Source organism: Pseudogymnoascus verrucosus (assembly GCF_001662655.1).
Source record: "Pseudogymnoascus verrucosus strain UAMH 10579 unplaced genomic scaffold scaffold_12, whole genome shotgun sequence".
In the NCBI taxonomy this organism is placed as follows: Eukaryota; Fungi; Ascomycota; class Leotiomycetes; order Thelebolales; family Thelebolaceae; genus Pseudogymnoascus; species Pseudogymnoascus verrucosus.
In genome coordinates, this window is record NW_017263663.1 from 565,955 (window position 1) to 591,424 (window position 25,470).

The 25,470-nt window shown below is 49.9% G+C and overlaps 7 protein-coding genes across 7 annotated transcripts; 4 read left to right on the forward strand and 3 right to left on the reverse strand.

The window, feature by feature from the left end:
• The first annotated feature begins 42 nt into the window (after positions 1-42).
• RPL38 (ribosomal 60S subunit protein L38) lies at positions 43-1,021 on the forward strand. Its single transcript, XM_018272726.2, has 3 exons — positions 43-155; positions 570-732; positions 800-1,021. The coding sequence occupies exons 1-3, from the start codon at positions 126-128 to the stop codon at positions 853-855; spliced, it is 249 nt and encodes an 82-aa protein (XP_018131983.1). The 5' UTR covers positions 43-125; the 3' UTR covers positions 856-1,021.
• A 903-nt stretch (positions 1,022-1,924) lies between these two features.
• On the reverse strand, positions 1,925-6,955 carry VE01_03231 (uncharacterized protein). The gene is made up of 3 exons (XM_018272727.2): positions 6,628-6,955; positions 5,108-6,565; positions 1,925-5,012 (listed from the first exon to the last, which is right to left on the reverse strand). Exons 1-3 carry the CDS (start codon positions 6,704-6,706, stop codon positions 2,017-2,019), a joined length of 4,533 nt encoding a protein of 1,510 aa, XP_018132068.1. The 5' UTR covers positions 6,707-6,955; the 3' UTR covers positions 1,925-2,016.
• Positions 6,956-7,350: 395 nt separating this feature from the next.
• RCY1 (F-box protein: endocytic membrane traffic, recycling ReCYcling 1) lies at positions 7,351-10,446 on the forward strand. Its single transcript, XM_018272728.2, has 2 exons — positions 7,351-7,577; positions 7,628-10,446. Exons 1-2 carry the CDS (start codon positions 7,469-7,471, stop codon positions 10,285-10,287), a joined length of 2,769 nt encoding a protein of 922 aa, XP_018131982.1. The 5' UTR covers positions 7,351-7,468; the 3' UTR covers positions 10,288-10,446.
• A 3,331-nt stretch (positions 10,447-13,777) lies between these two features.
• Positions 13,778-14,424, reverse strand: VE01_03233 (uncharacterized protein). Its single transcript, XM_018272729.2, has one exon. The coding sequence runs from the start codon at positions 14,253-14,255 to the stop codon at positions 13,947-13,949; it is 309 nt and encodes a 102-aa protein (XP_018131981.1). The 5' UTR covers positions 14,256-14,424; the 3' UTR covers positions 13,778-13,946.
• Positions 14,425-17,936: 3,512 nt separating this feature from the next.
• On the forward strand, positions 17,937-19,055 carry VE01_03234 (uncharacterized protein; the record flags this gene model as incomplete). Its single annotated transcript, XM_018272730.1, has 1 exon — positions 17,937-19,055. One exon carries the CDS (start codon positions 17,937-17,939, stop codon positions 19,053-19,055), a length of 1,119 nt encoding a protein of 372 aa, XP_018131986.1.
• A 580-nt stretch (positions 19,056-19,635) lies between these two features.
• On the reverse strand, positions 19,636-23,172 carry VE01_03235 (uncharacterized protein). Its single transcript, XM_059463514.1, has 3 exons — positions 22,665-23,172; positions 20,995-22,614; positions 19,636-20,945 (listed from the first exon to the last, which is right to left on the reverse strand). The coding sequence occupies exons 1-3, from the start codon at positions 22,708-22,710 to the stop codon at positions 19,993-19,995; spliced, it is 2,619 nt and encodes an 872-aa protein (XP_059319838.1). The 5' UTR covers positions 22,711-23,172; the 3' UTR covers positions 19,636-19,992.
• Positions 23,173-23,367: 195 nt separating this feature from the next.
• Positions 23,368-25,367, forward strand: VE01_03236 (uncharacterized protein; the record flags this gene model as incomplete). The annotated part of the gene is made up of 2 exons (XM_018272732.2): positions 23,368-23,768; positions 24,240-25,367. 2 exons carry the CDS (start codon positions 23,368-23,370, stop codon positions 25,087-25,089), a joined length of 1,251 nt encoding a protein of 416 aa, XP_018131984.1. The 3' UTR covers positions 25,090-25,367.
• Between the last annotated feature and the right edge of the window lie 103 nt (positions 25,368-25,470).

Consider the following 25,470-nt stretch of genomic DNA (forward strand, 5'->3'; position numbering starts at 1 on the left):
TCCTTGCCCTTCGCTTAGGGAATTTCTCGCGCACACGGGAATTATTCACGGGCGAGCAGAGCAACGACGTTAATTCCTCACGAAATCGAATCCCTCTCCCCTTTCGACAAAAACCAACCGCCAAAATGCCTCGCGAGATTTCCGACATCAAGAACGTGAGTTGCGACTTTATTTTCTGCTGTTAGAGGCTGGGGGAAGTCGGAGAGATGGAGGGAGAGAGAAAGTACAGCCAGAGGATGGGACTGGGCGCATGAGGGGACCTTCGATTGGAGATTGGGAATTGGACTCGAAGGGAAAGATACTGCGCAGGCGCAAGGGATGGCAATTCGACTGCGACCCTTGGGCCCGTATCGTCCGTCTTGACGAGTGTCACGAATGCGCTATCGATTGGAAGGGTCACGACAAACCACACCACTTAGACCCCGACAGTCCCTGATTCTTTCTCCACCGGTCCTCTACCGCTCTCTCCTGGCTTCTGGCTGTGCTACCTCTCTCGCCGTCTCTCGGGCTTCTCACAGCGGTGGAAACAAGACACATCTTGTGAATAGTTATACTGACATACCCCCCAGTTCATCGAGATCTGCCGCCGCAAGGACGCCAGCTCGGCTCGCATCAAGCGCAGCAAGAAGACCTCCGCCATCAAGTTCAAGGTCCGCTGCCAGCGCCACCTCTACACCCTTGTCCTCAAGGACTCCGAGAAGGCCGACAAGCTCAAGCAATCCCTCCCCCCGAGTACGTCCACCCACCAGCATCTTCTTACCAGCACACAGGCGCACGCACAGAGACTAACACAACGCAGGCTTGACCATCGCCGATACCCCCAAGAAGAACCAGAAGGGCAAGCGTGTCGCTTAAGCGGATTTTTAGCATGATGGGGTGCTGAGGAAGGTGGCTATGCATCGCGCAGGGTTCGGAGGGCGTACGGCTGGCTGGTGGCGCGAGGGGAATTATGTGGCGTTGGCCTGATCGCGGGCTTGTAGATGGCTAGGCTAGCTGAGAATACCATGATGGATGCACCACCCATGCGGATGTCCTTTGGGCTTTGTGATACTGATATTTATCGCCTTTTTCTCTTTATTTTCTACGATATGGCGAGCATTCTCATCCCAGGCGACGCAAGGGCATGTTCAACCTGGGTCCACCTATCAGCATTCTCCAGTGAGAATAGTCTGACGGTATCTTGGCAACAGATTGAAGGAGCCTTGGCTCTATTGCATGACCTGATCAGAGTTGAACAGGCCTTGCAACAGCTCCTTTCATTGCCTATCCCCGCGAAGAGGTCATGTGGCATGGAGACATCCTCTTTTATACCAGCATGGGGATCTCCGAGTGTTGCGATGATATATCATAGCAGCCATCTCTCACTCATATTTTGATCCACAGCATTGGTCAATCAAACCATTGTTGCCATATCCCACATTGCCAACAGCAGCCGAAACTGGCACGAGCATGATGTCAGAGTGCTCTTTGTCAGGGTCTCTTTCAGGGGCCTTATATCCATGGCTAACAATTTAGTAAGGGACAAGCGCAAGCGGCGACCCCTTTATATATCAACATTAGCCATCACCATCCTCAGCGGCACGGTGGCGCAGTGGGAGTACCACTGTCAGGACAATCCGGCCAGGGCAAGGAAATGAATTACGGAAAGGGTCATCAATTCGACTCCCAGCAAGCAAACGACAAGAAAAAAATAAGCGCTTGACACAAACGCCAAACGTCAAAAAGTAAAATCAAGTGATTTTCTCCTCATGGTCTGATACAAATATCAGACTGTGAGTCTTTTGCCATTTTTTTGCTTTGGGATGTGAAAGCATGCTAGGCTTTTCCTTCTTTCTTCAGCTTTCATTGTCTTAGAAGAGTTGCTTCACGGTGATGTCTTTGGATACATTTTATCAGACAACTACGGTTCGGTGGACAGATAGTCTACAATAGTCAAACATGGTGGTATTCTGCTAAACAATTCACAAACAATCTGCTATAAACATCCCAATCAAATCCACCTGACAGAACCAGTCATCATTCCCCATTAGCAATCCTGGCCTCCGCAGCCTCCGCCCCGAAGTGCCTCGCAACCTCACGATCCAACCTCTCCTCAGCCGCAGCAGCACCTTCCACCGCCCTCTTCCTATTCCCAAACAAACACTCCCACAAATCATCGTTCCCAACAAACTCACCACTTTCCTTTCCCTTCGCCAGCAGATTCGCAAGCGGTGCCTGCTGCAGCTCCAACGAGTTCGCAACCTCGATCTTGCGGTCTGCAAGCTCGGGCGTGCTCTCCTTCGACGGTGCTGTGCTCGCACCGCCCATGTGTTCCATGCGTCGCCGCACCGAGATGTCGTAGATAGCCTCCTCAACCGTGCCGTCGATGAGGTACAGCCACACGGTCGTGGATTGCTGCTGCCCAATGCGGTCGACACGCGCGATGGCCTGGAGCTCGAGGGCGGTATTGATGAGCGGCTCGCAGAGAAAGACGTGGCTGGCGTTGACGAGATTCAGGCCGGAAGACTGCGATTTGGCGTGTAGGAGGAAGCATTCGGTTGCGGCGTCGTTCTTGAACTTCTCGATTCCGCCGGGCTTGTCGATGGTCGAGTAGCCGATACGGTGGTGGGTGAAAGCGCGGCCGAGGATGACGAGGAAGTCGCTGAATTGGGAGAAGATGATGGATTTGGCGAAGGGGTCTGCTTCGCGGAGCCACAGGAGGTGTCGGCAGAGCGTGTCGACTTTCGTGGTGAAAGAGGGACCGACGAGGTCGATGTTCTTGATTTGGGCGAGGGTATCCTTGCTTATCTGGGAATATATGCCCAATTTCTTGCTGGGGGAAACTAGAGCACGATCTTGATTGTGAGGTGTGATGGGTGCCTCTTCCGCCATCTTTAGTTCCCGGGGTTTGTATGTGATGTCGTGCAGGTCATTTATCGTTAATTCACGTTTACACGCTGGGCAGTTTTTGTGTCCTCGGAACCAGAGCCCCATGCACTCTTTGCAAAATATGTGGCCACAAACGGTCAACGACCCATTCTCGAAGGGCACCGTGCAGATCAGGCAATCCTTTCCTTCGGCATCTTCTTCGCTCTCTTCTTTTAAGTGAACAAGATATCGCAGTTTTGAGGAAGTTGTCGCAATTTTAGCAGCGAGTTTCTGTTCAGTTTCTAATAGAGTTATAGCCAGATCTGGGGGACTATCTTCTCCTAGAGGCAGCACCATGTCGGAAATTTGTTGAAGCTGTCGATAATATTCCACACGTAAGTTCATTAACGATGTGAATTCGTCAATCTCCTGCCGCAAAGCCATGACAGCCTTGAGCTGTTTGTCGAGGTGCGGGCGGACAATGGCCATATTACGTTCAATGATGGCCAACTCATTAGCCGCTCGTGAACTGCCTTTCGTCGCATCCATTCGGAGTTGTGATGATAGTGTCCTTAATTCGGAGAGAATTCCCTTGACAGATCCCATGGCTTTCGGTGGTTTCAATTCTGCACGAGCTTGTAAAAGCTCTAGTGTTCTCCGGGGTAATGACCATTTGCCAGCTTCGGCCAGTTCAATGTCTGCTTCAGCGTCTGCTTCGGCCTGATGAACAACTGCTTCGGCCTCTTGAGCTTCGGCCTGATCAACAATTGCTTCAGCCTCTTCAGCTTCGGCCTGTTCAATATCGTCTTTGGCCTGTTTCATGGCAACCTTAACCTCATGCTTCACAAGTTGATTTTCCTGGCCCGTTAGAGCATCGTGTCGGTCTTCGATAACAGCACGCAAAGCCAACACATATATGACAATCTCCTGTTGTAGCTCAGTAGACTGCAGATATTCTTCACCGGTCATTTCAATGACTCCTTCCTCATCTACCAGGGGCTGAAGTAGGTTCTGGATTGTGGTTTCACGCCATTCATCCAGCTGATTTGCTTGTGCATCCAGTGCGGCAGCTAGTCCATCTAGCTGCTGCAGAAGTATGGTGCTCTCGATTCCTCCTTTTTGCGTCTTTATGTGAAATTCAGGGATGGTCAAAAAATCTTCGGATGAAGCCTTCTTCGCGAGTCGCTCCATTGGTTTTGTGTTTTTCCGAAAAATCTCCTTTAGGATTTCCTGTCGGATCATCTTGGCCTGTTGATAGCCTTCTGCCTCCAGCTTTTCGAGTTCCAAGAATTCCTCGGAGTCAGGCTTTGTCATCTCTTCATTCGACTTGATCTGGAAATATGCATTAGCACAGAAGAATACTGCCATGTGCTGGATTTCAAGTGCAGCATTGAGCCTGTTTCGAAGAGCGCCAACGCGTAATGTGCTTTCAGCACCAGGTTCCAGATCGTCAATGTCGCTGTTATCGCCAGACGAAATTTCATCGTCATCAAGCAAAGGCCCACCGTCCAGTGCCATATTCACTTTGGGAGAATCTATCTCGCTCTGTAGCTGCTCTCGACAAAGAGAAACAGCAGCATTTGCATCCGCTAACACGCGTTTCCAAATTTCCAAAGCTTCTTTGACACGGGGCGAATTTTCCAGAGTTTGGCCCCTCTTGAGTCGGGTGAGGTGTAGGGTCCGCTGGTCTCCGCGTATACTCAACTCTGTTTGCTCCAACATGGTCTCTAGAACCTCTTCTACAGTGCGCAGAGGGCCATCTTTTCTCCCCAAGGCACGGCGATTTTTAACTCCAATTTCGGGATGTAAGGCGCTCTGCCTTAGCCGACTAAGCCAGACTCTCATCCGTTCTAACGTTCTGATCCTGGTAGGATCCCAATCGTCTGCCAACGGGCCTCCTTCGAGGTCAACGCCACATTCGGCGCACATTTTCTGGAACAATGATTGATAGTGTTGTTCTTCAACTGGCGTAAACGGCATAGTAATGACATATCGCTTCTGAGGTGGGAGCTGCAATTCGTTTCTGACAATACTCTTCGTGTGGCGGAGGGCTATACGCTGGAATAGGGATTGAAATGCGGGCGGGTTATGGAGTATTGCCGTCCATGTCCATCGCAGAATGCCAAATGGCTCATAGCGGATGAATTTCAGTAATCCAAATAAGTCTAATATATGTTAGTCTCATAGACTGGTGGCGGAATATACGTGAGGCTCGGAAACAAAGCGGGCGACAAATCGCGAGAATAAAAGATATGCATACCTTCGACATCTTTCTTGACTGGTGTTCCAGTTACACCCCAGGAGTTGACACGAGGAACCATCTGGGCCATTATGGCTGCATTTGTAACGCTGCCTTCTATCATTTGTGCTTCGTCAAGCACGCATCTCCACCATCGAAAATGTGTGAAGATTGACATATTCTGCTGTGGACCACCTAAATGGCGTGAGACACGGCCAGGACCTGGCGTTGCGTGGTGTATCTCTCCAGCAAGAATCCTGTAGGTGGTTAGGACGACGTCGTGCTCAGCAATCATGTCCACTAGTTGCTCGTCGGAAAGCCTTTTGTGTTTCGTTTTCCCTTGATAGTGCATCACCTTCAAGCTTGGCGCATGGCGTGCCAGTTCGGATTGCCACTGTTGCAATATTGAAGGCGGCGTTATAATAAGTGTCGTCTTTATTGGGATGGCTTCTTGAGACGTATATGGATCAACGATGGTCTGTAAGTTGTCCGGGCGGCCTTTGTGAAGGGTTATCAATGCCGTGATTTCCAGCGTTTTGCCTAATCCCATCTCCTCAACAAGAAGCCCCCCAATTAGTTCATCTTCCGCAGCTTTGTAGGCCGATAAATTGCGTGTCGCAGCTTGGAGAAGAGAGCTAACCCAGCAGGTGCGGCCATCTTCATCCACCACCTCATAGAAAGAGCAGGGTGTCTTTTCAGGCTTAACAGTCGACTTCAGGCGTTTGTCTTCCGCAGACCATTGAACGCCCTCCCTCTCAAGAAGCCATCGAACTGATCTCTTCTGAAATGGATATAACTCAGTTTTTAGTTCTGGAATTTCTATTAATGCCGCTGCTGTATCGTCTTTTTCCGGTACATGAACGCTGTTATAAAAATCTTGGGGTAATATGCGGGCACCCTTATTGTTGCTCTGTGCAGGATCCGGAAAGTATGCTTCCAAGACTGATTCAAGGTCGCGTCTTTTGGGGAGAGTCGCCGATATGTATGCCAATGAGGGACATAAATTCCATTTGACAGTCCACGTCAACAGCAAAACTTCAAATCCCCCCTCGACAGACAGAGAAAATGTTGTCTCGGCCCACAAACGGCCATGGGCCGTCGGGTTATGCTTGTGGTGGGCGTGTAATGGTATCAATCCCGCAATGTTGATGTCGCGAATTGGCACATTATCAGCGTGAAAGGTCCCATCCAGAATATTCCAATCACGACCTCCGTTATCAGTAATTCTTAGCATAACTTCGTCTCCAGACCCCTCGACTCGAGTTCCTGCTGTCTCGCTCTGATAGGTGAGAGGCGGCCTTGCATTTTTGCGTGGCGACTGGCGAAATGTCAAAGTGAGTGATGAGCGTTTAACTACCATGTAGTCGAGATTGCTGTCACTGTCCAACCGCTGGCGTTTACTAGGAGGTTCTTGAAATTTGGGCTCTGGCAACGTTGTCATGCGCTCTAAGTACTCCACGATGCTGCTTGGGCAATAGCCTGCGAAGTCGAATGTTAGAACAACGGGATCTATGTTATTAAACACTTCTTGTTTGAATTACCTTTGTTTGAAATATCGACGTCTGCCATTTGCTGGTCTACTCCATTCTCACGAGATCTCGGGTTGGTAAGAGGCGCCATAGCAACGAGGGTCGGGTCTAAGCAGGACGCGAAGTCCACCAGTGAGTGGTATGAGAGTAGTATTGGCCACTCACGCGCGCAAGCTCAGCCAGAAGCCAAATTAGCTTGCAAACAAACTATTCTGGATGTAATGACATGGGGATGATGAAAAAGCAACTTGACAATGAAGGATGAGGAGGCAAGAAGGTAAGCGAAGAAGAATGGTGTGAAGAGATGAAGGAGGAAGGGAGGGGGGGAATCGAAAGTTAGGCAATAATTGTCTTATCGCTTATCGATGAGAGTCAGCCTCGTCCGACCTACCATGTTCGAGGGCGGTACCTTGGTCTAGGCAGGCACCCCCCCAGGCTCTAGTCTACCCCACCAACCCGCAGCCTTGCCAACCCAAACCGCGTCTATGACCCGCGAGTAGGTAAATTTGCATTTATATAAAACAAAAGATTGCCAATTCTATCTGATTCTTCAAAAATGAGTTTATGGAGGTTTTAGAAGCTATTTTTCCGGTCTTGGCATGGAGTATTTGAATACGAGTAAGCGTCATGCAGGGATTTTGACGGACATTTAAAATGGCATGGCGGCGTTTTGCAGCCGAGCGTATGGAGTAGCGCACAGGCGACATCTCAGCGTCAACGAAACCCCACATACACCAAGCTTACAACCTCCACAGGCCATGACCCAAGTCTTTAAATTTGGTCTGGCGCATTGCCAATTGTATATTGTTCTTGATCTTCTATAAACCATCTGCGAATATTGAATGCGCAGACAATGCCGAGTGCCAGACATGGCCCAGGTGCTGGGGCGCCACCGAGGGGCGCCATGATGGCATCTCTAAAGTCTGCGCAGATGGTTCAGAATAGAGCCGCTCTGCCTGCTGGTACGCCCAAAAATCCGATAGGCAGCTCCATATGTGCTAATAACTACCAGAGATTCTCGCGACCGTCTTGGACTACCTGCCAGTCTCCGATCTCATGCGCTGTGCTCGAACTTCGAAGCGCATGAAGGAAATGGTATACGATGACACGCGATGGGTTCAAAGACTACAATCTATGGGGTGTTGGAATGAAGCCGAGGCAAGAGCGCGATTTGAAGAAGTTATGCGCAAGAAATGGGAGGCCCAGAAAGCAAAACACGATGAAGAGGCGAAGAGAAATGGAACGGGGGTCAATGGTACTGGAGAAGGGGGAAAGACGGCCACAACGATTTTCGATGCTGGCATCGAAGAAGAGCGGCAAAAGCAGCGGGCACCAGCTATACATGGACCAAATAGCCTGGCTGACGGATTCGAAACTTTGGCTATAGCGCCACCTACATCCAAACCAACGACTACAAACCCAAGACCGTCATTGGAGGACCCTATAGCGTTGCTGACTGTCTTGAGTAAAGTAAAGTCAGTCCGTGGATATGCACGGCCTGAATATGCGCGTGTTTATGGCGCATTGGGTCCGTTTTACCAGGATTTTGCGAGGTCCAAAAGTCATACGGATCCCGTTATATTTCGTGTTTATCGCGACCCAGAACAACAAGCACAGATGCTTGCGCAACTCCAGAAATTCGCCAAAAGCGACTGGGCACAGGGTTGGCGGCAACGAGAGGAGAAGCTGAACACAATGGTCGGCATCTTCGAAAGTGCAGTTCTCAGAGAGTTCGAACAAGGTTACGAAGCTTGGGACGTGGAAGGACGGATGCACAGATATGCTCACGTCCTTGGTATTCTTAATGGAGGGCAAGCTGGGGTCGAAATGTTTGTTCAAAAACACCCGGTCTTCACAGATCATGCACAGTTTGGTAACCCAATGGACTGCCTCAACCAAGCAGGCGCAGGCGCAATAGACCTGAAGCCATCCCTCGCATTTTTCGAGACTCTATTAAAGGTTATTAACGAACAAGCGGAAACTATTGATAAGATATTTCCGCCTCGCTTGAATGTTCTGGAAGTATTTCTTGAGAGGATTGGCGAAGACGTCATTGGAGACTGGGTCACGCCTCTTTTCGACGAGTCACACGAGCGAAACACACAATCTTATTTAAAAGCGGTTTCGGGGATATTCGAGCAATGTGTACAGTTCTCGTTACAGATTAAACCGCCGAGCGCAGCATCGCCGGAGGAGTTCAGAAGGAAAGTTCACGGGATTATTGTGAGGGTATTTGAGCCTCATGTGGACCTATATCTTCAAGACGAACTAGATTTCTTCAAAGAAGAAGCAGAGGAGCAGGTGAGCGGTTGGGAAAGGAAGCTCTCCGAAGAAGACGCGTCGACAGAGTCGTTCTTTATGGCAAATGTGAACCGACAGGCGGACAAGAAGGATTTCCTGACATCGTTCAGGAAGGTCGTCATGATGCCCGTCAATGTGCTTCCAAGTTTCTCACCTTTTGCGACCTCAAAGTCCAGTGCAACACTTCAGGTTACTAGTGCGGCTACCTCTGGGGCTGGAGCCTCAATCACACCGACATCATCAAGGTCACACTCGCCAGCTGGAGTCCCGGGCTTGCCATCGCCAAGTGCCGAGGCTCCAACGGATGAACTTGCGGCCAAAGCTGCCATTATGGCAAACAAGCTCGAAGGCATCAGGTCACTTTTCAGCATAGAGATTGCACTGACGCTTGTGCATTCTGCTAAGACAAGCCTCGAGAGAGCCGCCGCGTTTGTGCAACTCGGTGGACAAACAGGGGAAGAGGCACGAGAGCAATGCGAGACGATATTCGTATTTCTACTACAAACTTTGGGGTCACGGCATGTCAAGAGCGGATTCGACAAGGCGGTTGATCACTTATCAAAATACAATCCACGAGAAGTGAGCGAGCACAGCAAGAAAGGAGTTGCGCCTCTCGTCACTTTTCTGGAGCTAGTCAACGTCGGAGACCTGATCTCTCAGATGATCGACGTCTTCTACGAGCAGCAACTCGCCGCGACAAAGTTAGTGGATAAAAACGACTTTCTCGACCCCGCCGTTAAGGCCAAGAAGAAGTTTGAGCAAATGCTGGACGAGCGCGTTGCCGCCGGTCTGAACAAGGGCATTGACGTTCTCATGGATGAGATCGAATACGTCTGCGCCACCACGCAACCACCCTCCGACTACAACCCCCCTCTAACAGCATCCGGTATACCCGACTCGACCTTCGACATCGGCCCAACAAAGTGCGCACAGGAAGTCGTCGATATCGTGTCCTCGCACACAGACATGCTTACAGGCAGCACGGACAAGAACATGCTCGACGTGTTCAACCAGGAGGTCGGACTACGACTCTTCACGGTACTGTGCAAGCACCTCAAGCGTCAGCGCATCAGCATCGACGGCTCCATCAAGCTCATCTCCGACATGAACCTCTACTTTACGTATATCCAGCGCCTGCGCAACGCGGATCTGCTACAGTATTTCCGCGCGCTGCGCGAGCTCAGCCAGATCTATCTGATTGGGCCGAAGCATGCGAAGGAGATGGCGGCGGTGATTGCGGATGGGGAGCGCTTTAGCGGCATCTTTCGCGCGGAGGAGGTGTATGAGTTTGCGGAGCGGAGAGCGGATTGGTTTGTCGTTAAGAGGGATGTCGAGAGGGCGATGTATGGGTTTGGGTGTGCGGTTATGTAGATAATCGAGGTGAGGGGGGGCTTTGGTTAGACTATTTAAAGCATGGGAGGCTAGCGTGGCTTCGGATATGATCTTGATAAGGACGGGATGAATAAGGGATGACTATATATTAGGATATATAAAATAGCTAGCGCCACTACAAATATAACAGCAACTCACCAAAAAACATACTGTTGATACATGAACTCTCGTCAGTCGATACAATTGAACTGTGAAGTGGGACATCCCTGATCACAGTAGCTGGTCCGCGATTCCGCAATTCTCCTTTTCACATAGCCCTGGTCTCTTCACCACTCCGCCTCCGCGAGACGAAATTTTTAATCCCTCATAATTACCCGAAACCAAACCCCCGTCGTCATACTCCACGAGTTTCAATCGGTTAGTCATGCCAATTTTTGGGAAACGTCCGTAACGTTCCTTCGCTGGCCTGAGGCCGAGTGACCGACCAGTAAAAATATAGTAAACGATATAGTATGATCGGGTACGCCCATAAGGCTAGCTCTAACCGACCCTTTTCGACAATCTCACGCTCTATTACTCTCTCTCCACAGTGCTTTTCCACTTTCGATCTATTTAGCCATAAAAGGGGAAATGCGAAGAGGTTCCCCGAATCAGATCATCGTCAATTCTGCTGCATTGGGAGAAGTATTGCTTGATTGCTAGATTTTGTGTGTCAAGCGTCCACGTCTCCACCATCCGCGCCGCAAATTTTAGCGTAACCGACAGCAAATCGATTCCGGAGTTATCACATTTGACACATGCTAGAATATATAATGCAGCCTGCCAACAGAATAAAAGTGCTGAGTTGAGTTAACCAGACTGAGGCGTATATGTGCAGCCGAAACTCACTTTGTATGTATAATACTTGCCGTATTCGTATGTGGGCGTGCTCCACTGGCTTATTTAATAGCTTTTTTATAACGTATTCGGCATGTAAGCCGGTAACGTACGTAAGCCGGTAATCGCGACACGAAAACCACGCGTAGACCATCCTAAAACTGTAAACTACACGATATGTCTCAGCATCAGAGCTCTCAATTAGCTCAAAAAGAAGGGAGAATACTCCTAGCTATTCAAGCTTTCCGTAAAGGGCAATTTAAGAGCCTAAGAGCTGCTACAAAGGTGTACGGAGTATCATATTCGACAGCCAACGATCGCTTCCACGGTCGTGTTGCAAAATGCGATTTACGCTCTGTACACCGTAAACTTACAGAGACTAAGGAATCTAGCCTTATAACTTGGATACTATCAATGGATGAACGTAGCCTAGCACCTCGAGTTAATACTGTACGACAAATGGCCAATCTACTCCTTCAAAGACGTAATAAGCAGAGCTCGACAGGCTGTTAAGATCCTATAGTTGGCCAGAAATGGGTCTATAACTTCGTACAACGTCATGAACCCCTACAATCACGATTTAGTCGTAAATACGACTATCAGCGAGCGAAATGCGAAGATCCTACTATTATCCGAGACTGGTTTCGACTTGTAGAGAATATACGGGCAAAATATAGGATTACAGACGATGATATATATAACTTCGATGAAACCGGTTTCCAGATGGGAGTAATTACAACTGCAAGAGTAGTTTGCGGCTCTAAAAGATCTAGAAAGCCAGTTATTCTCCAGCTAGGGAATCGAGAGTGGGTAACGGTAATTGAGGGCATATGCGCAGACGGTTGGAGTACTCCTCTAATGGTGATATTTAAAGGCAAAGTGCATCAATCTAACTAGTATACTAAGTCTCTTCCACCGAACTAGGTAATTAGTGTTAGTGAAAACGGATGGACGAACGATTCCCTTGGCTTTACGTGGCTTATAGAGGTGTTTGAGAAGTATACAAGAGATCGTACGAAAGGAGTATATAGACTTCTGATTCTTAACGGTCATGGAAGCCATAGTACTCCCGAATTCGACCTATTCTGCTCAGAACGCTCTATCATTACGCTCTGTATGCCGGCCCATTCGTTACACCTATTATAGCCACTAGATGTTAGTTGCTTTGCAGCTATAAAACGGATTTACGGACGGCAGATTGAAAACCTTACACGAACAGGTCTTAATCATATCGACAAGCCTAACTTCCTTAGAGCTTACTCTACTACTCGACTAGAGGCTCTAAATACAAGTAATATTCGAAATAGCTTTACAGCTACTAGACTCGTTCCATACAATCTAAGTTATGTACTTGAAAAGCTTCATGTTACTTTACGGACGCCAACTCCACCTATAATCCATCTACAAAGCTCTCCTTAGAATCCTAAAACACCGCATAATATTCGAGAGCTTGAGCGTCAAACACAGACTATTAAGGAGTATATACGACGTCGTACGCATAGTCCACCTAGTCCTATAGAAGTTGCACTTAATCAACTAGTTAAGGGCTGTCAAATGGCTATGCATAGTGCTGTACTTCTTATAGAGGAGAATCGTCAATTACGGGCTGAAAACGAGAGGCAAAAGAAGAAAAGAGCAAAGCGGAAGTCATATATAGCTATAGGAGGAGTTCTTACAGTTCAAGAAGGTTTGAATCGATCACAAATGGTTGGTATAGAGCATAAAGAGGAGTTGACAAACCGTCAACAAGAGCCACGAGTACGTGCACTACCTAGGTGTAGTATATGTTCATCACTTGAGCATAATGCTCGTATTTGCTCCCAGAAGAACCAATTGTAATTAATTCAGTTTGAAGTAGTTAATTTAATCTATTTGAAAGTAATATATAGTTTACGGGTGGTCTACAGGTAATTCTCATATGGCGATTACCGGCTTACGTACGTTACCGGCTTACATGCCGAATACGTTAGGCTGTTTGTTTCAAGCTTGGCACTACATAAAAACCAACAAAGATTTGCAACATAGTGATGTAGATCTATCTCGCCCTAGCGAATGTCTGGGGGCCTCAACGAGGCCTGCAGCGACTGATTGGTGAAGAACTGCTGTCAACTAAATCAGGTCAAGTGCAAATGGCAATCCATTCAGGTGCGGCTGAACCACAACCTCATTCATCATTGCAGTACTCCCTGGTTTATTCCTATTTTACAATGCGCACCCAGCAAAAGCAGTAGGAGTAGAGCAAGCAGCACTGTGGCATAATCTTAGCATCTAGTACGATTTGGCTACTTATCACGTTTAGGCTCATTACAAAATCGTGTCAATATCCCCTCATTCAATACTACTCCGCACTCATTATCTGCTTTACCATTTGTTGGCAATCCTGTGAGGACTTTCAATTTGCTTCATACACTTCTGACTTATTCCAGCTTCAATAAATCATGTCCGGCGTTGGCGAGGCAGGTCTTGTCCTGCTTATGGCATGTTATCATGTCATGTAATTTGGTCTGAAACCCTCTATTGTTATCGCAAATGTGTCATGTTAAGTCTCGTCTCCTCTGTGTAGAGATTGCCGACTGTAAGACGAGTTCACGATCTGGAATACATTAATCGAGCACTCTTCTGGATCCAAGTTGTAACGAATGACTGTAGTTTATATTTGTCACCGTCCTATTTGTAACGACAGACTTCATTTGGTATCTAGCACTAGCTCCTGCTCTTGAACATCTCCTACATTTCCCAATCTAGTTTCTCGCCTTCAAGCTTCTATTTAGCTCGATGGCAATGGATTGACTAGAAAATCTTTCTGATCGCCTAACTGACTCTTAACAAGCAGCTTCTCTGACCTGCGAGTCGTATCCAATATCCTTGAAGATGTCGGTGGGAAAGTTATTGGTTCGCGCGCTCCATGATTTCTGCCCACTGGAGCCTTTGATCCAAATGCAGTTGGGGTTGTTGGTGCCAGTGCTCCATCTCGCAGACTGGCAGTTTCGGGCATTCTGCCAACCAGAGTTGAGGTTGTAGGTACCACTAATAGGACCTTTAAAATCGTTTTTCGGCCAGCATGTGAGCTCAGTAGCGGTAGTGCCGATGGCGTAGATAGCAACAGCAACCTTGAGGGGGGTGAACAACATTTTGAATTTGGGATGATGTTGGATAGAGTAGAATAAGCTTCTGGCTTGCGTTCGAGTGACGAAGAAGTATGCCTTGAGTTTGCTATACTGGCGTGAAGAGAAAAGTGGTGTTGTTTGCTGCTTGTAGTGCGTACTGCGATGGACAGAGTTATTTAGAAATTGTGAGGATTAGCTGTCGTTTTTATAATAATTCAAGTGATGCGAACATCAAAAAGTCTCGTAGATCTTTGCCCGTTCTTACTGTATGTCTGGATCCTAGCTAGGGCTAACAGTCCAACGGTTGGACTCCAACCAACACAGTTACTTTGAAATGTGCTACTTTGGGGACTTTTCAAGAGGATAGCGCTCTAGGCAGCTTTACCTACGAATAGATTCGGAAATGAGACTCTTGGCATTGGGTAGGGCGGCGCGAGTACTATCGGCAAGCTATTAGCCATTCTAAGATTGAGGCAGAGTGCTAAATTCAGACACACCATCTATCCAAAAGAGTAGATAGGGCCCCACAGTCTACCCTAACGGAAAACTGAGAGTCTTAGCACAGTAATGGATGATATGTGGAAAAAAGGGGCACGTAATGTCAGGACATCTGTTAGAGGGTGCTTTGAAATTCGCATATATCTCTTGTCTACAAGATGCCGTGCTAAATAGATCGATCGTATGTAGATCTTTTCAAATCCCCACACGTGTTAAAAGAGAGTAATTGAATATTAACGGAAGTAGCCGAAGGAGGACCACTGACAGCAACCACGAGGTACTAATCGGCAGCGAGATCAGTAAGTCAACAAGGGCCAACAAGGACCAACAAGGGCCAACAAGGACCAACAAGGACCAACAAGGACCAACAAGGGCCAACAAGGGCCAACAAGGCAACAGCCAACAAGGGCTAACAAGGGCTAACGAGGGCTAACAAGGGCTAACAAGGGCTAACAAGGGCTAATAACAGCTAATAAGGGCCAACAACGGCTAACAACGGCCAACAAGGTGCGTCTTAGCCTAACTCTTCCTAGCCAATTGCAGCCTTCTAAGTGACCTACTGTACGTTGGAGGGAAATAAAAACATATGTCCTACATATTAAAGCCGGCGATTTTACGAGATCGAGATGCCAACTAACTTATTGTGCCTAATAGGAAACTATTTCCGGTAGGAAATGCTACATACTTAAGAAGATTCACAAGTGGCTTAGGTATTTAATTATGGCCACGGTTGTGGACATGGTCTTGCCAAACGAATCGTCGTTGAAATTGTTTTGATACCCATTATCGCACTCTATTCTACCAACGTGGATCCGATTTGGCTCGGGCAACATTATGTTTTATCGACATAGAGAGCCGGGAGATGTGCTATTTTCGGTTGAAGAGGTGTTGTAATATCACATGTATGTACTTGTATTACAGTCGTCAAGGTTTACTAGGAAGAAAATGGTATCTTACGTGCTACTCATCTATCCCTTCCTATATTAGACAGTCGAGAAGAGCAGATTATGATCTACGCTACAGGGTATATCGTACATCACCATCTATAATACTACTATATCATCCTTGGAATGTTCTGGCCCATGATACCCATATGTTCTATCGTCCAAAGTCAGCATGTTGTGTCTTTCCGCAGCAGCGTCGTCACACCAATAACTAATGCTCCTCCCAGTAAATGGAGCATCGCAGTTATTAACCGCATAATCGAGATCCCGTTTTATCCGGCTCTCGCTGAAGATTTCGGCCCATCTCGGCTCTAGAATAGACATCTCATCCAGGAAGACCCGCCGCAATTTCGTGGCCTCGTATTGCTTCATACATTCCCCAGTAAAAGTCAGCTTCATCCTCATCGTCGAGAAACCCCTAAGCTCAGCAGAAAGTTTGTTGGATCTTTGACCAGCTTGTCATTACCACCCTTCTCTAACTGAACCATGCTGCCTGAGCCTGACCTCTGCCAGACAAATCTCTAGCTTAGAAATACTTTTTGTCTTGTCCAGCTGAATATCATGCAGCTATTAGCCTGAGACTGGCGTATAGCTGAGGGGAGTTTACGGCCTCTGTAGGTGCGGGTGTGTTTTCGCTGGCGTTGGTTTCGACGGACTTGGGGGCATTTGCTCCCTCGCAACTTCGATCTCGGGTAACATACAATGGCACCGAACCTTACCCCCTCCCAACACGACCTGATTCAGGACATGATACTTGACAAGAGGCTCAAGACTAACTACACAGCTCCGGGTGGTCCGTGCCTGTATGGTCTTGGCACTGTTACAAGACCATATAGGCACGGACCACCCGGAACTGTGTAGTAGATTGAGGACAACTTTGCGCAATATGGACTCTGAGCTTCATCACGTTGATAGGAGGAATTTCAAAGGCTCTGACGTGGCTATGCGGTTGCTACGCAACTAATTATTAGGTGAAAATCCTGCATTTGTGTGACTTTTGACGGCATTCTGGTTATATGGGTTCCTATCGATTGTCTGTCGATTTAGACATTGCTTAGTAATACAATCAGTCACTCTTGGCGAGATTCACGGCATCCACCAAAGATCATCGAAGGTTGTTCACCATTTTCCCCAAATACTCCAGCAAATGTCATAAACAGACTACATCACCACCACAATGCAGAAGAGATATGTGACGAACGAATGATGAACAGGTTAGTCTACACTAGCTATCCGGCCCGGTGACCGGCCCGGTCCGAATACCACGCCTCGCTTGCATAATTTCATGCAGTAAGAATTGTGTGTCGCGTGCTGTAGCAAGCCTTCTCATGTTCTCTCGTGTCTTGAGTGATCAACAGTAACACAAGTGCCGGGATCCAATCACATGTAAACAAAAACGAAACACAATCAACCATTAAACAAATATCTTCAAAACAGCGGCGGATGTGAAGCCATAGCCACACTCATGAAACGAACATCGCCGAAATGCACAATATCGGCAATTTATTTACCAGTGTGCCTATCCACAGCGTTTGGGGGCCGCGCTCGTATTTCGATCAGATCAGCTGGATCGACATGGTACATTTACTGCTGCCTGGATTAGGCAACGACTTATGGCCATTGTGAGGGTTCAATTTATGGCTGCCTGTTCTCTAGCTGCACTGCAAACCCCGAACTTGGGGGATGAGACGGCGTGACTGCCCTCCGTGTCCGTGTCGCGTGCCATTGGCCCCCTTTACGACCGGTTATTCACATCTTCGTTTGAGGAGAGATTTTCGAATCATGGCCCCGCCCAACAGAGAAGGATTTGAGCCGCTGTCTAGTGGTGGTGATCGGCCTCCTCGAAGGGCGGTCACTAAAGCGGACAGGGATGTGATCTGCAGTTTAGGGGTCGGGAGGGCCAGTGCTCGTCACTGTTAGGTCCACTATTGCCGTCGTTTAGAGCATTAGGCCAATAACTGGGCCCCTGAAAATAGAACAGGTGGGTTGGGCTGACAGCTTTGAAGCTCGCAGGGACAGATCGCCGAGGAAGTAAGGGTCCCTGAGGACGTAAGGGTCTCCGAGGAAGTAAGGGAGGTGATGTGTCGAAATGGGGGCACTGGGAGGGAAGGTAACACAAGCGTTATTTAGGAACAGAAGTTCCTCCTCACCGCACTTTGTATAATCATCGTCCGTTTGAATGATTTCCCTCGATGAGCTGCGTGACGCTGCGTGGATGAAGCCGCCCAACTCTCCCCCTCTCCTACCTCTCAACAGCCGCAAGATGCGCTACAGCAACGCGGTGCTGGTGCGAGCCAAAGCGGCACTGCTGAAGTTCGCCCCCATCGCCGTCTTCATCGGCATCATCCTCTACTTCCTCACCTCTTTCTACCCCTCCACGCGCACCTTCTCGTGTCCCACCAGCGCGGCCTCCACGCCCGTCAACCCCATCCCCAACCGCGTGCACTTCGTGCATATCATGCCCGACGGCCCCGACTCCGACATCAAGTTCAAGTTCAAGCACTTCGTTGCCATCTACTCCGCCTCTTTCTACTTCGGTCCCGACCTCATCTACATCCACACCGACGCCTCGTATGCGTCCATCGAGCGCGCGCAGAGCGGACCCATCGACAAAGCTCCTAGCAAGTGGGCGCATAAGATCCTCAATCTTCCTGCCGTCGTCGTGCGTCGCGTCAATGCCCCTGACGTTGCAACAGGGACGGGCATCCCCATAACACTGCTCGAGCATAAATCCGACTTCGTCCGCGCGCAGGCCGTCTACGAGCATGGCGGCATCTATCTTGACTGGGACGCGCACGCGCTGCGCGATGTGAAGCCGTTGAGGGAGTCGGGCTTTGCGAATGTCGTCGGGAGGCAGAAGGGGGGGCAGGTGAACAGTGGGGTGTGGATGTCGCGGCCGAGGACGTTGTTGATGAAGCTCTGGGTCGAGCAGCAGCATCAGGTGTATTCGGGTGCCTGGACGGCCCATAGCAATGATCTGCTGACGTCGCTGTCGGAGAAGCATGGGGATAGCAGCTTGCTCACGATGATTGCTGAGCGCCTGATGCCGGAGAACAAAGAGGTGCTCATCCTGGAAAGAGTAGCGTTCGCGCCGATGAGTTGGAAACTGAGTGATGCCTCTAAGCTATTCATGCCACATTTGGACGATAACATCGGGCAGATGGAACGCGATGTGGAGAAGCCGGACTGGGAGATTGATTACTCGACGTCGTATATCCTTCATGCCTTCAAGCCGGATAAAAGCGAGCATATCGAAAACTTTGATTGTGACAACGGTATTACGGTCAAGTATGTGTTGGCGCGGCAGAGCAACTTTGCTCTTGCCGTCTACCCTGCTGTCAAGCATGCGATTGATGCTGGTGTCATCTCCGCCGACGATTAGTGCCGCAGTGCCTGCGAACGGTTAGTCGTGTTTGGTTCAGGGACAACATTGCCAAAATACTAAGGACGGCTCACATAGGGGTATGCGAGAAGTCCCTGACCCGAGACTGTGGCCCAAGAGTGTTTGGATGGCGGTTGTGGAGTCATTTCAATCATAACCAGAGTATGGATATAATATATCCACCGCCAGGATGGAAAAAACGGTGCACGATACAACATAACGGGAAACATCCAAAGTGCCACAGAGCACAACTCTTCAGGTGAGGAGTTACGCTACACAATTCCCATGTCAGGGGATGTTACAGGCGCCGATGAGTAGGAGTTGGCGCAACGGGCACAAGGACGAGTGTGTAACGAAACTGAACAAGTAATAGCATAGAATACACATATATAATAATAATACAGCCTCCTACCTACTCCATCGCAAAAAGTATAGAGAGAGAATAGAGATGTCTGGAATAGGTGTAAGCTGGGGCTTATCAGTCGCGCGCGCTTGTTGAGGTTCCGCCGGCCATCCGGCGGAAATTAAATAGCTTGCAATCCGTAAACGCTAAACGACGGAGGATATGTCAAGCAATTAACTCGGTCTACAGAATACAATCGTATTCTAAAATGTTTTTGCTACACAATATCTTCATGAAGAATTGGCTGACTCAGTTCGCAAAATAGTACCACGTCTTCCAATGTCTCTGTGCTACACAGTAACTTCGTACAAAATTGGCCTACTCAAACATGAGAAATAATCTCACATCTTCAAATTCCCCCGCATGATTCACAATATCTTAAAAATATCTGACAAAGTTATGATTTAATCAAAGGTATCATAATTGCAATCGCCCCTCGGCGCTGCTTCAGCAAGAAAATCATATCATACAAACGTTCATCTGCCCTTCGTCTCATCCTATGTAGCCCCTTTCCCCCAAACAATCATTCATAACTCAGTCATCCATAGCCTTATCAGTGAGGCTAACGCCCGCCGGCTGCTCGAGCTTGCCACCACCGCCAACGCTCAACCTATTCAACGCACTCGACGCCGGCGGCTTCCGCGCCGTCGCCAGTCTCCCAACTACTGGGTGACTAGGTCTTCCCAGGCTATTCCGCTTCTCCACCCCTACCTCATCAGCGCCAACATCCGCCGCTCCTGCGCCGAATGAGTTGAAATCACTGACTCCATTCGTAGCTTGCTGCAGCGCGCTGGACGCAGAGTGGCTATCTGGTCCAGTGGAGATGGAATCGATCGACCCCGGAATATCCAAGCTAGCCCTGTTTACAGTGCTTCCAAGCGAGCCCCTCGAGTTACGCGTCTCAGACGTCAAAGTCGGCGACGTCTGGATGGGGAACCTCGTCTCCGGGCCCCCACTACTCCTATCCCTCCTATGCCCACGCGGGCTCGGTGCCGGGCTGGTAGCTCTGCTCCTCGACCCCCCCGCCGCGAGGATAGCGCGCGTCCTAGCCTCCATGTTTGCCTTGCGGTTGCTCTCGTCGGTGCTGATCGCTCTCGGACGGTTATTGTTGGCGTTATTCGCGCTGTGGGAGAGCGAGCTAGCGCGCTTGAGTTCGCTGAAGATCTGGCTCTTGTGCACGAAGAGGTCGCGGATGAGGCGGTAGGAATGCTTCTCCTCTAGTGTTAGGGAGTTCTCTGCGCGGGGGCGGAGGATGCAGGGGGCGAGGGTTTGGGCGAGGGCGGCAGTGTAGGCTTCGTCGGCTGAGGTTAGCTCGATTAGTCGAGTGAAGTGGGTCATGAGCGCGTCGAGGGTTGCGATGTTGGAGAGGCGAAGCTGGATGAGAGTGTTTTGGAGTACAGATATACGGGCCGAGTCGGTCGACTCTGAGGCGGGGGTGTTGTAGATGGTTTTAACAATCTCGTAGACGTGGGAAGAGACCAGGGAGTCTGAAAAGATGTTAGTAATAGTCTACGATCAAGAATTCAGTTTACATACCAGGAAGTTCTAGCAAGTACAGCTTGAGCACGCTTGCTACTACGGGTATATCATAGCGCTGGAGAGTCTCCATTGGTACCGGCTTTGCGTTATTGATCTCGTCTCTCAGGCGATGAGTGATTTGCAACGGAACATCGACAAGCCAGATGCCTCGTCTAGCCTCGTCACCTTCCAAGTCCGGATAGTGGTTGTCCAAGAATGTGAGGATGGAGGTGATAGCATTCGGGACGCGCTTCTTATCAGCACGAGCGCGGGCCTCTAAGTCAACACCGAATGTTTGCTCATCGGCAGAGTTGTAATAGTTGTCGTAGATCTGGACTTTCGGCGCGAAGCCACCAGTGCGGTAGTTCTCTAGGAGATAGCGGAGATCTCCCAGCGGCTGAACGGTCTCTTGGTAGAGCATCATCTTGTCGACGGTTGACTGAAGACTTGGGATGGCATTGCTGATTGCGCCAGAAAAGTCAAGAACAACTGACTTGATAGCCTTTAGGCGGTCAAGCTCACAACGCTCCATAAACTTGAGGTGGTCAATAATAGCCTCCTCGAGCTGGCACCTTAGCAGGTCCAACTTTCGCACAGACGCCTTGTATCTCTCATCCGCCTCGGCAGCTTCTCTTCGGAGACGCTGAGCTGGGGTCTCATTTGGATGTTGGTTAACCAGGCTCCATCCGGAAAGGTACTCTCCAACAGCTCCAACAACTGGCGACTCTGCAAAGTCGGAGTTGGGAGCGAGAGAGAATGTTCGGTTCAGAGTCTGCTTCTTCTCAGGTACGCCGGCGTACTGGAATGCCCGTGGCCGCCATTGGTAGAACATCTTGCTGCTGTTGGCAAAAGTGTTACCAACGTTGCCAATCAGGCGCAAGAATCCGTGGTCCACAAGATCCTGGCCAACACGCTCAGCATGGCTGATAGTGGTAGCACCCAGGTGCTTTTGCAGATATTCCACAATACCAGCACCAGATGTAGTGTTCTGATAAGTGCCAAGGATTGGCACCTTGGTGTCTCCAAGCGCCACGGTGTTTAGGGCATGTTCAAGCATCTTCTTAACCTGCTCGGGCTGGTAGATCTCGTCTCCGATTTCCAGAGGCTCGTCATCCTCATCATTCTCCTCCACCTTGATCTCGGGTATATTCTGTTTTCCTTTGGGGCTCCCCTCCGGGCCTGATGGGTCTTGGAACGCAAGCTTGTTCTCCTCCTCAATGTCCTCCACAAGACGGCACTTGTTGAAGTAGTTGCTGCGGAGCTTCCTGACCGACTCGGCCTGTTTGTCGTGGTACTTGATCCGCGATTGCAGATCGTCTTGCGAAGACTGCACCCGATTCTCGTGGGCGTCGCACCAGCGGCTGAATGGGTTCACGACAAGCTCGCGTATACTCGAAGCTATCCTTCGGTGGTTCTTCGACGCCTCCTCCATCTCACTGCGGACTCCATCGTATGCCTTTTTGAGGCTTGCGCCGTCATCCCTCGTGAATCCGCCAGTCATCTTGTCAGTCGCTGGCCCGATATCGCCCAAACGCATCCCGTAGAGGTCTTCGGCTTCGGCTCGCATTCGTGCAATCGTTAGGACCTGCTGGTTTTCCAGGACACCCTGCTGAAGCTTCCCGAAGAGAACTCCCAGTCCTGATCAATTGAGTTAGCAATTGATTTCATAGCGACACTCGAATACTTGCCTCCAGCATAGTCGGCGGACCAGAAGGAATCTGCGAAACCCGGCATCTTGCCCACGTGAGAGGGATCGCGACTACTGGTGAAGGTTTCGTGAAGTCGATTGAAGCGACGCGCGTCCCTTTGGGGTGAGGTTGATATGTACAGGAGGGGTGGTTTTTAGCAAAAAAAGGAGCGACGAGGAAAAGATCAACAAAGTTGGCAGCTCTATGAAGGTCGAATAGGAAGGGACCTCAGATGGGGCTGTGTTTCGTGAAGCTTCGCTCAGCGGTATCGTTACAACAGACAGAACCAAGAACCGCAATAACACCAGCGACAGTTTAGGAGATTGTCCTCGAGCCGGCCGATTGATTTGCGACGTCTGCCAGGTTCTGCGCGATTCAGTTTTGTTGTTTATAAGTCTGGTTCAGGTCCCGGGTCAGCACGAGTTGTCCACGTTCGCTAATGTACCGTTTGGGTCTAGGCTGCCACTGCTCCAAGGTTGGGGAATTGGAGGGTCTAAGTTTAGAGTCGTCGATTCGTCCGAAGTGTCTTTTTCAGGTTTCAGGCACGCAAAAGATCAGATGTTACACGTGACTTATGAGACAAACGCGCGTATACGCGTATACCGTAGAGAAAAAGGTGACTGTACGAATCGGGAGCTGACGTGAAAGCTACTAGGAAATCATCATATCCCGATATTATATTGCAAATAAGCCTTTTTACATGATGGAGTCTAGGCCTCTTCTGCCAAAGGTAGAGTCCTACGCCGATGATCAGCGGCAACAGTTGGTCGTCGTCGATGGGGGCTCACCATGGCGAAGGTCGAAATGTATAGTTGCATATGGAGCCCTCCTTTTGACTGGATCTGTGCTGTTATTTTCTAAGCCCACTGCCGCCTTTGGGTGGCCGTTTTGGGGGCAGCCACCTACCATTGAAGAAAGAGCGAGCAAGATCTTGACTCATACGCCGCTGATAGATGGACATAATGATCTTGCCATCCTCATCCGCGAGCGTTACAATAATCACATCAATGACGAGAAATTCCAGAAGATGTTTTTGGAAGGGGGCATGCCAGCCCATGTTGACCTTCCGCGATTGAAGGAGGGCAAGGTTGGGGGTGCCTTCTGGTCGGCATTTATTCCCTGTCCTAAGAATGGTTCTGATTTTTCAAACGAGAATTATGCACATTGTAAGTGGAATTATTTACTTCAAGTGTCATCTCATTGCCTGGTTGTGGAGTCCAATTGCCATAAGTATCTGCAATAGACACTGTTTAAGCACGAGGATGCCGATGCTGGGCCGATTCCCTATTTGAAACTCCTCACTTTATACTTCCCATCTCCAAAGGCCACAGGAATGCAAGATCCAGTCTATAATAAGGACGACATCCCTCAGCCATCGTCACATCCTAACACCCCCCAGCCGTCTCAGCAACATACAGCCAGCTCGACCTCCTCCGCCGTCTCCAATCCCTCTACCCCACCCCCCCCCCCCCCCCCCCCCACCACCCAACCCCCCCCCCCCCCCTCCCCCCCCACCACCCCCACCCCCCCCCCCCCCCCCCCCCCCCCCCCACCCCCTCCCCCCCCCCCCAACAGCACAACCGCCCTCTCCCACTTCCGCGCCCACCAGCTCATCTCCCCCCTCGCCATCGAAGGCCTCCACCAAATCGGCAACTCCGCCTCCACCCTACGCACCTACCACACCCTCGGCGTGCGCTACGCAACCCTCACCCACAACTGCCACAACATCTACGCCGACGCCGCCGTGACCGAGCTCCCCGGCGGCAACGTCGAGAAATCTACCCCCCTCTGGGGCGGTGTCAGCCCCGCCGGTCGCAAGATAATCAAGGAGATGAACCGCCTCGGCGTCCTCGTCGATCTTGCACACGTCAGTCGCGATACCATGCTCGACGTTCTTGGCGGCGGTTCCTCCGACTGGACCGGCAGCGCCGCGCCTCCCATTTTCAGCCACAGCAGCGCCTACGCGCTCTGTCCGCACCCGCGCAACGTCCCTGATGAGGTGCTACATCTCGTCAAGGCGAGGGGGAGCGTGGTGATGATTAATTTCATGCCCGACTTCGTGAGCTGCGTTGCCGCGGACCCGCCGAATGACAGCGGGATTCCTGATTTCGACGAGGCGGGGTCGACGCTGGGGCGGGTGGCGGATCATGTGGTGTATATTGGGGAGTTGATTGGGTTTGAGCATGTGGGGATTGGGAGTGATTTTGATGGGATTGGGAAGACGCCGAGGGGGTTGGAGGATGTGACGAAGTTCCCGGATTTGGTGGGGGAGTTGCTGAGGAGGGGGGTGAGTGATGGGGATGTGGCGAAGGTTGTGGGGGGGAATATTTTGCGTGTGTGGGCGGAGGCTGATAAAGTGGCATTGAGGATGCAGGAGGAGGGGGAGATGCCGCTTGAGGATGATCTGCCGAGTGTGGAGTGGTAGATTCTAATATATCGTTCAATCATGACACAGTACTTATACAGTGTGATTATGGAGGACCGTCCTTACGGATAGGGTCTGCAGCTAAGCGTGAGCAGAGCAAGAGAAGCGCCGTCATGCATGGCATTGCCTCCGACGGGGTCTGGTTTCGGTTCTATCGGGTTGACAATGAGGGCAAATTCAGCCAGTTGAGGAACGCCTGCATCGAGATCTGAGAATCTTCAGCAATCTTATTGCGGGAACCTGTATAGACAAATGATACAAACGGAGTGCTCCTAAACCTACACACACACACTTCCACTCACTCCGGCCGCCTTTCCAGACTATTCTCAACCATGGCCCGTCTCACCGCCGCCGTCCTCTCACCACCTCCACCCTCTTATC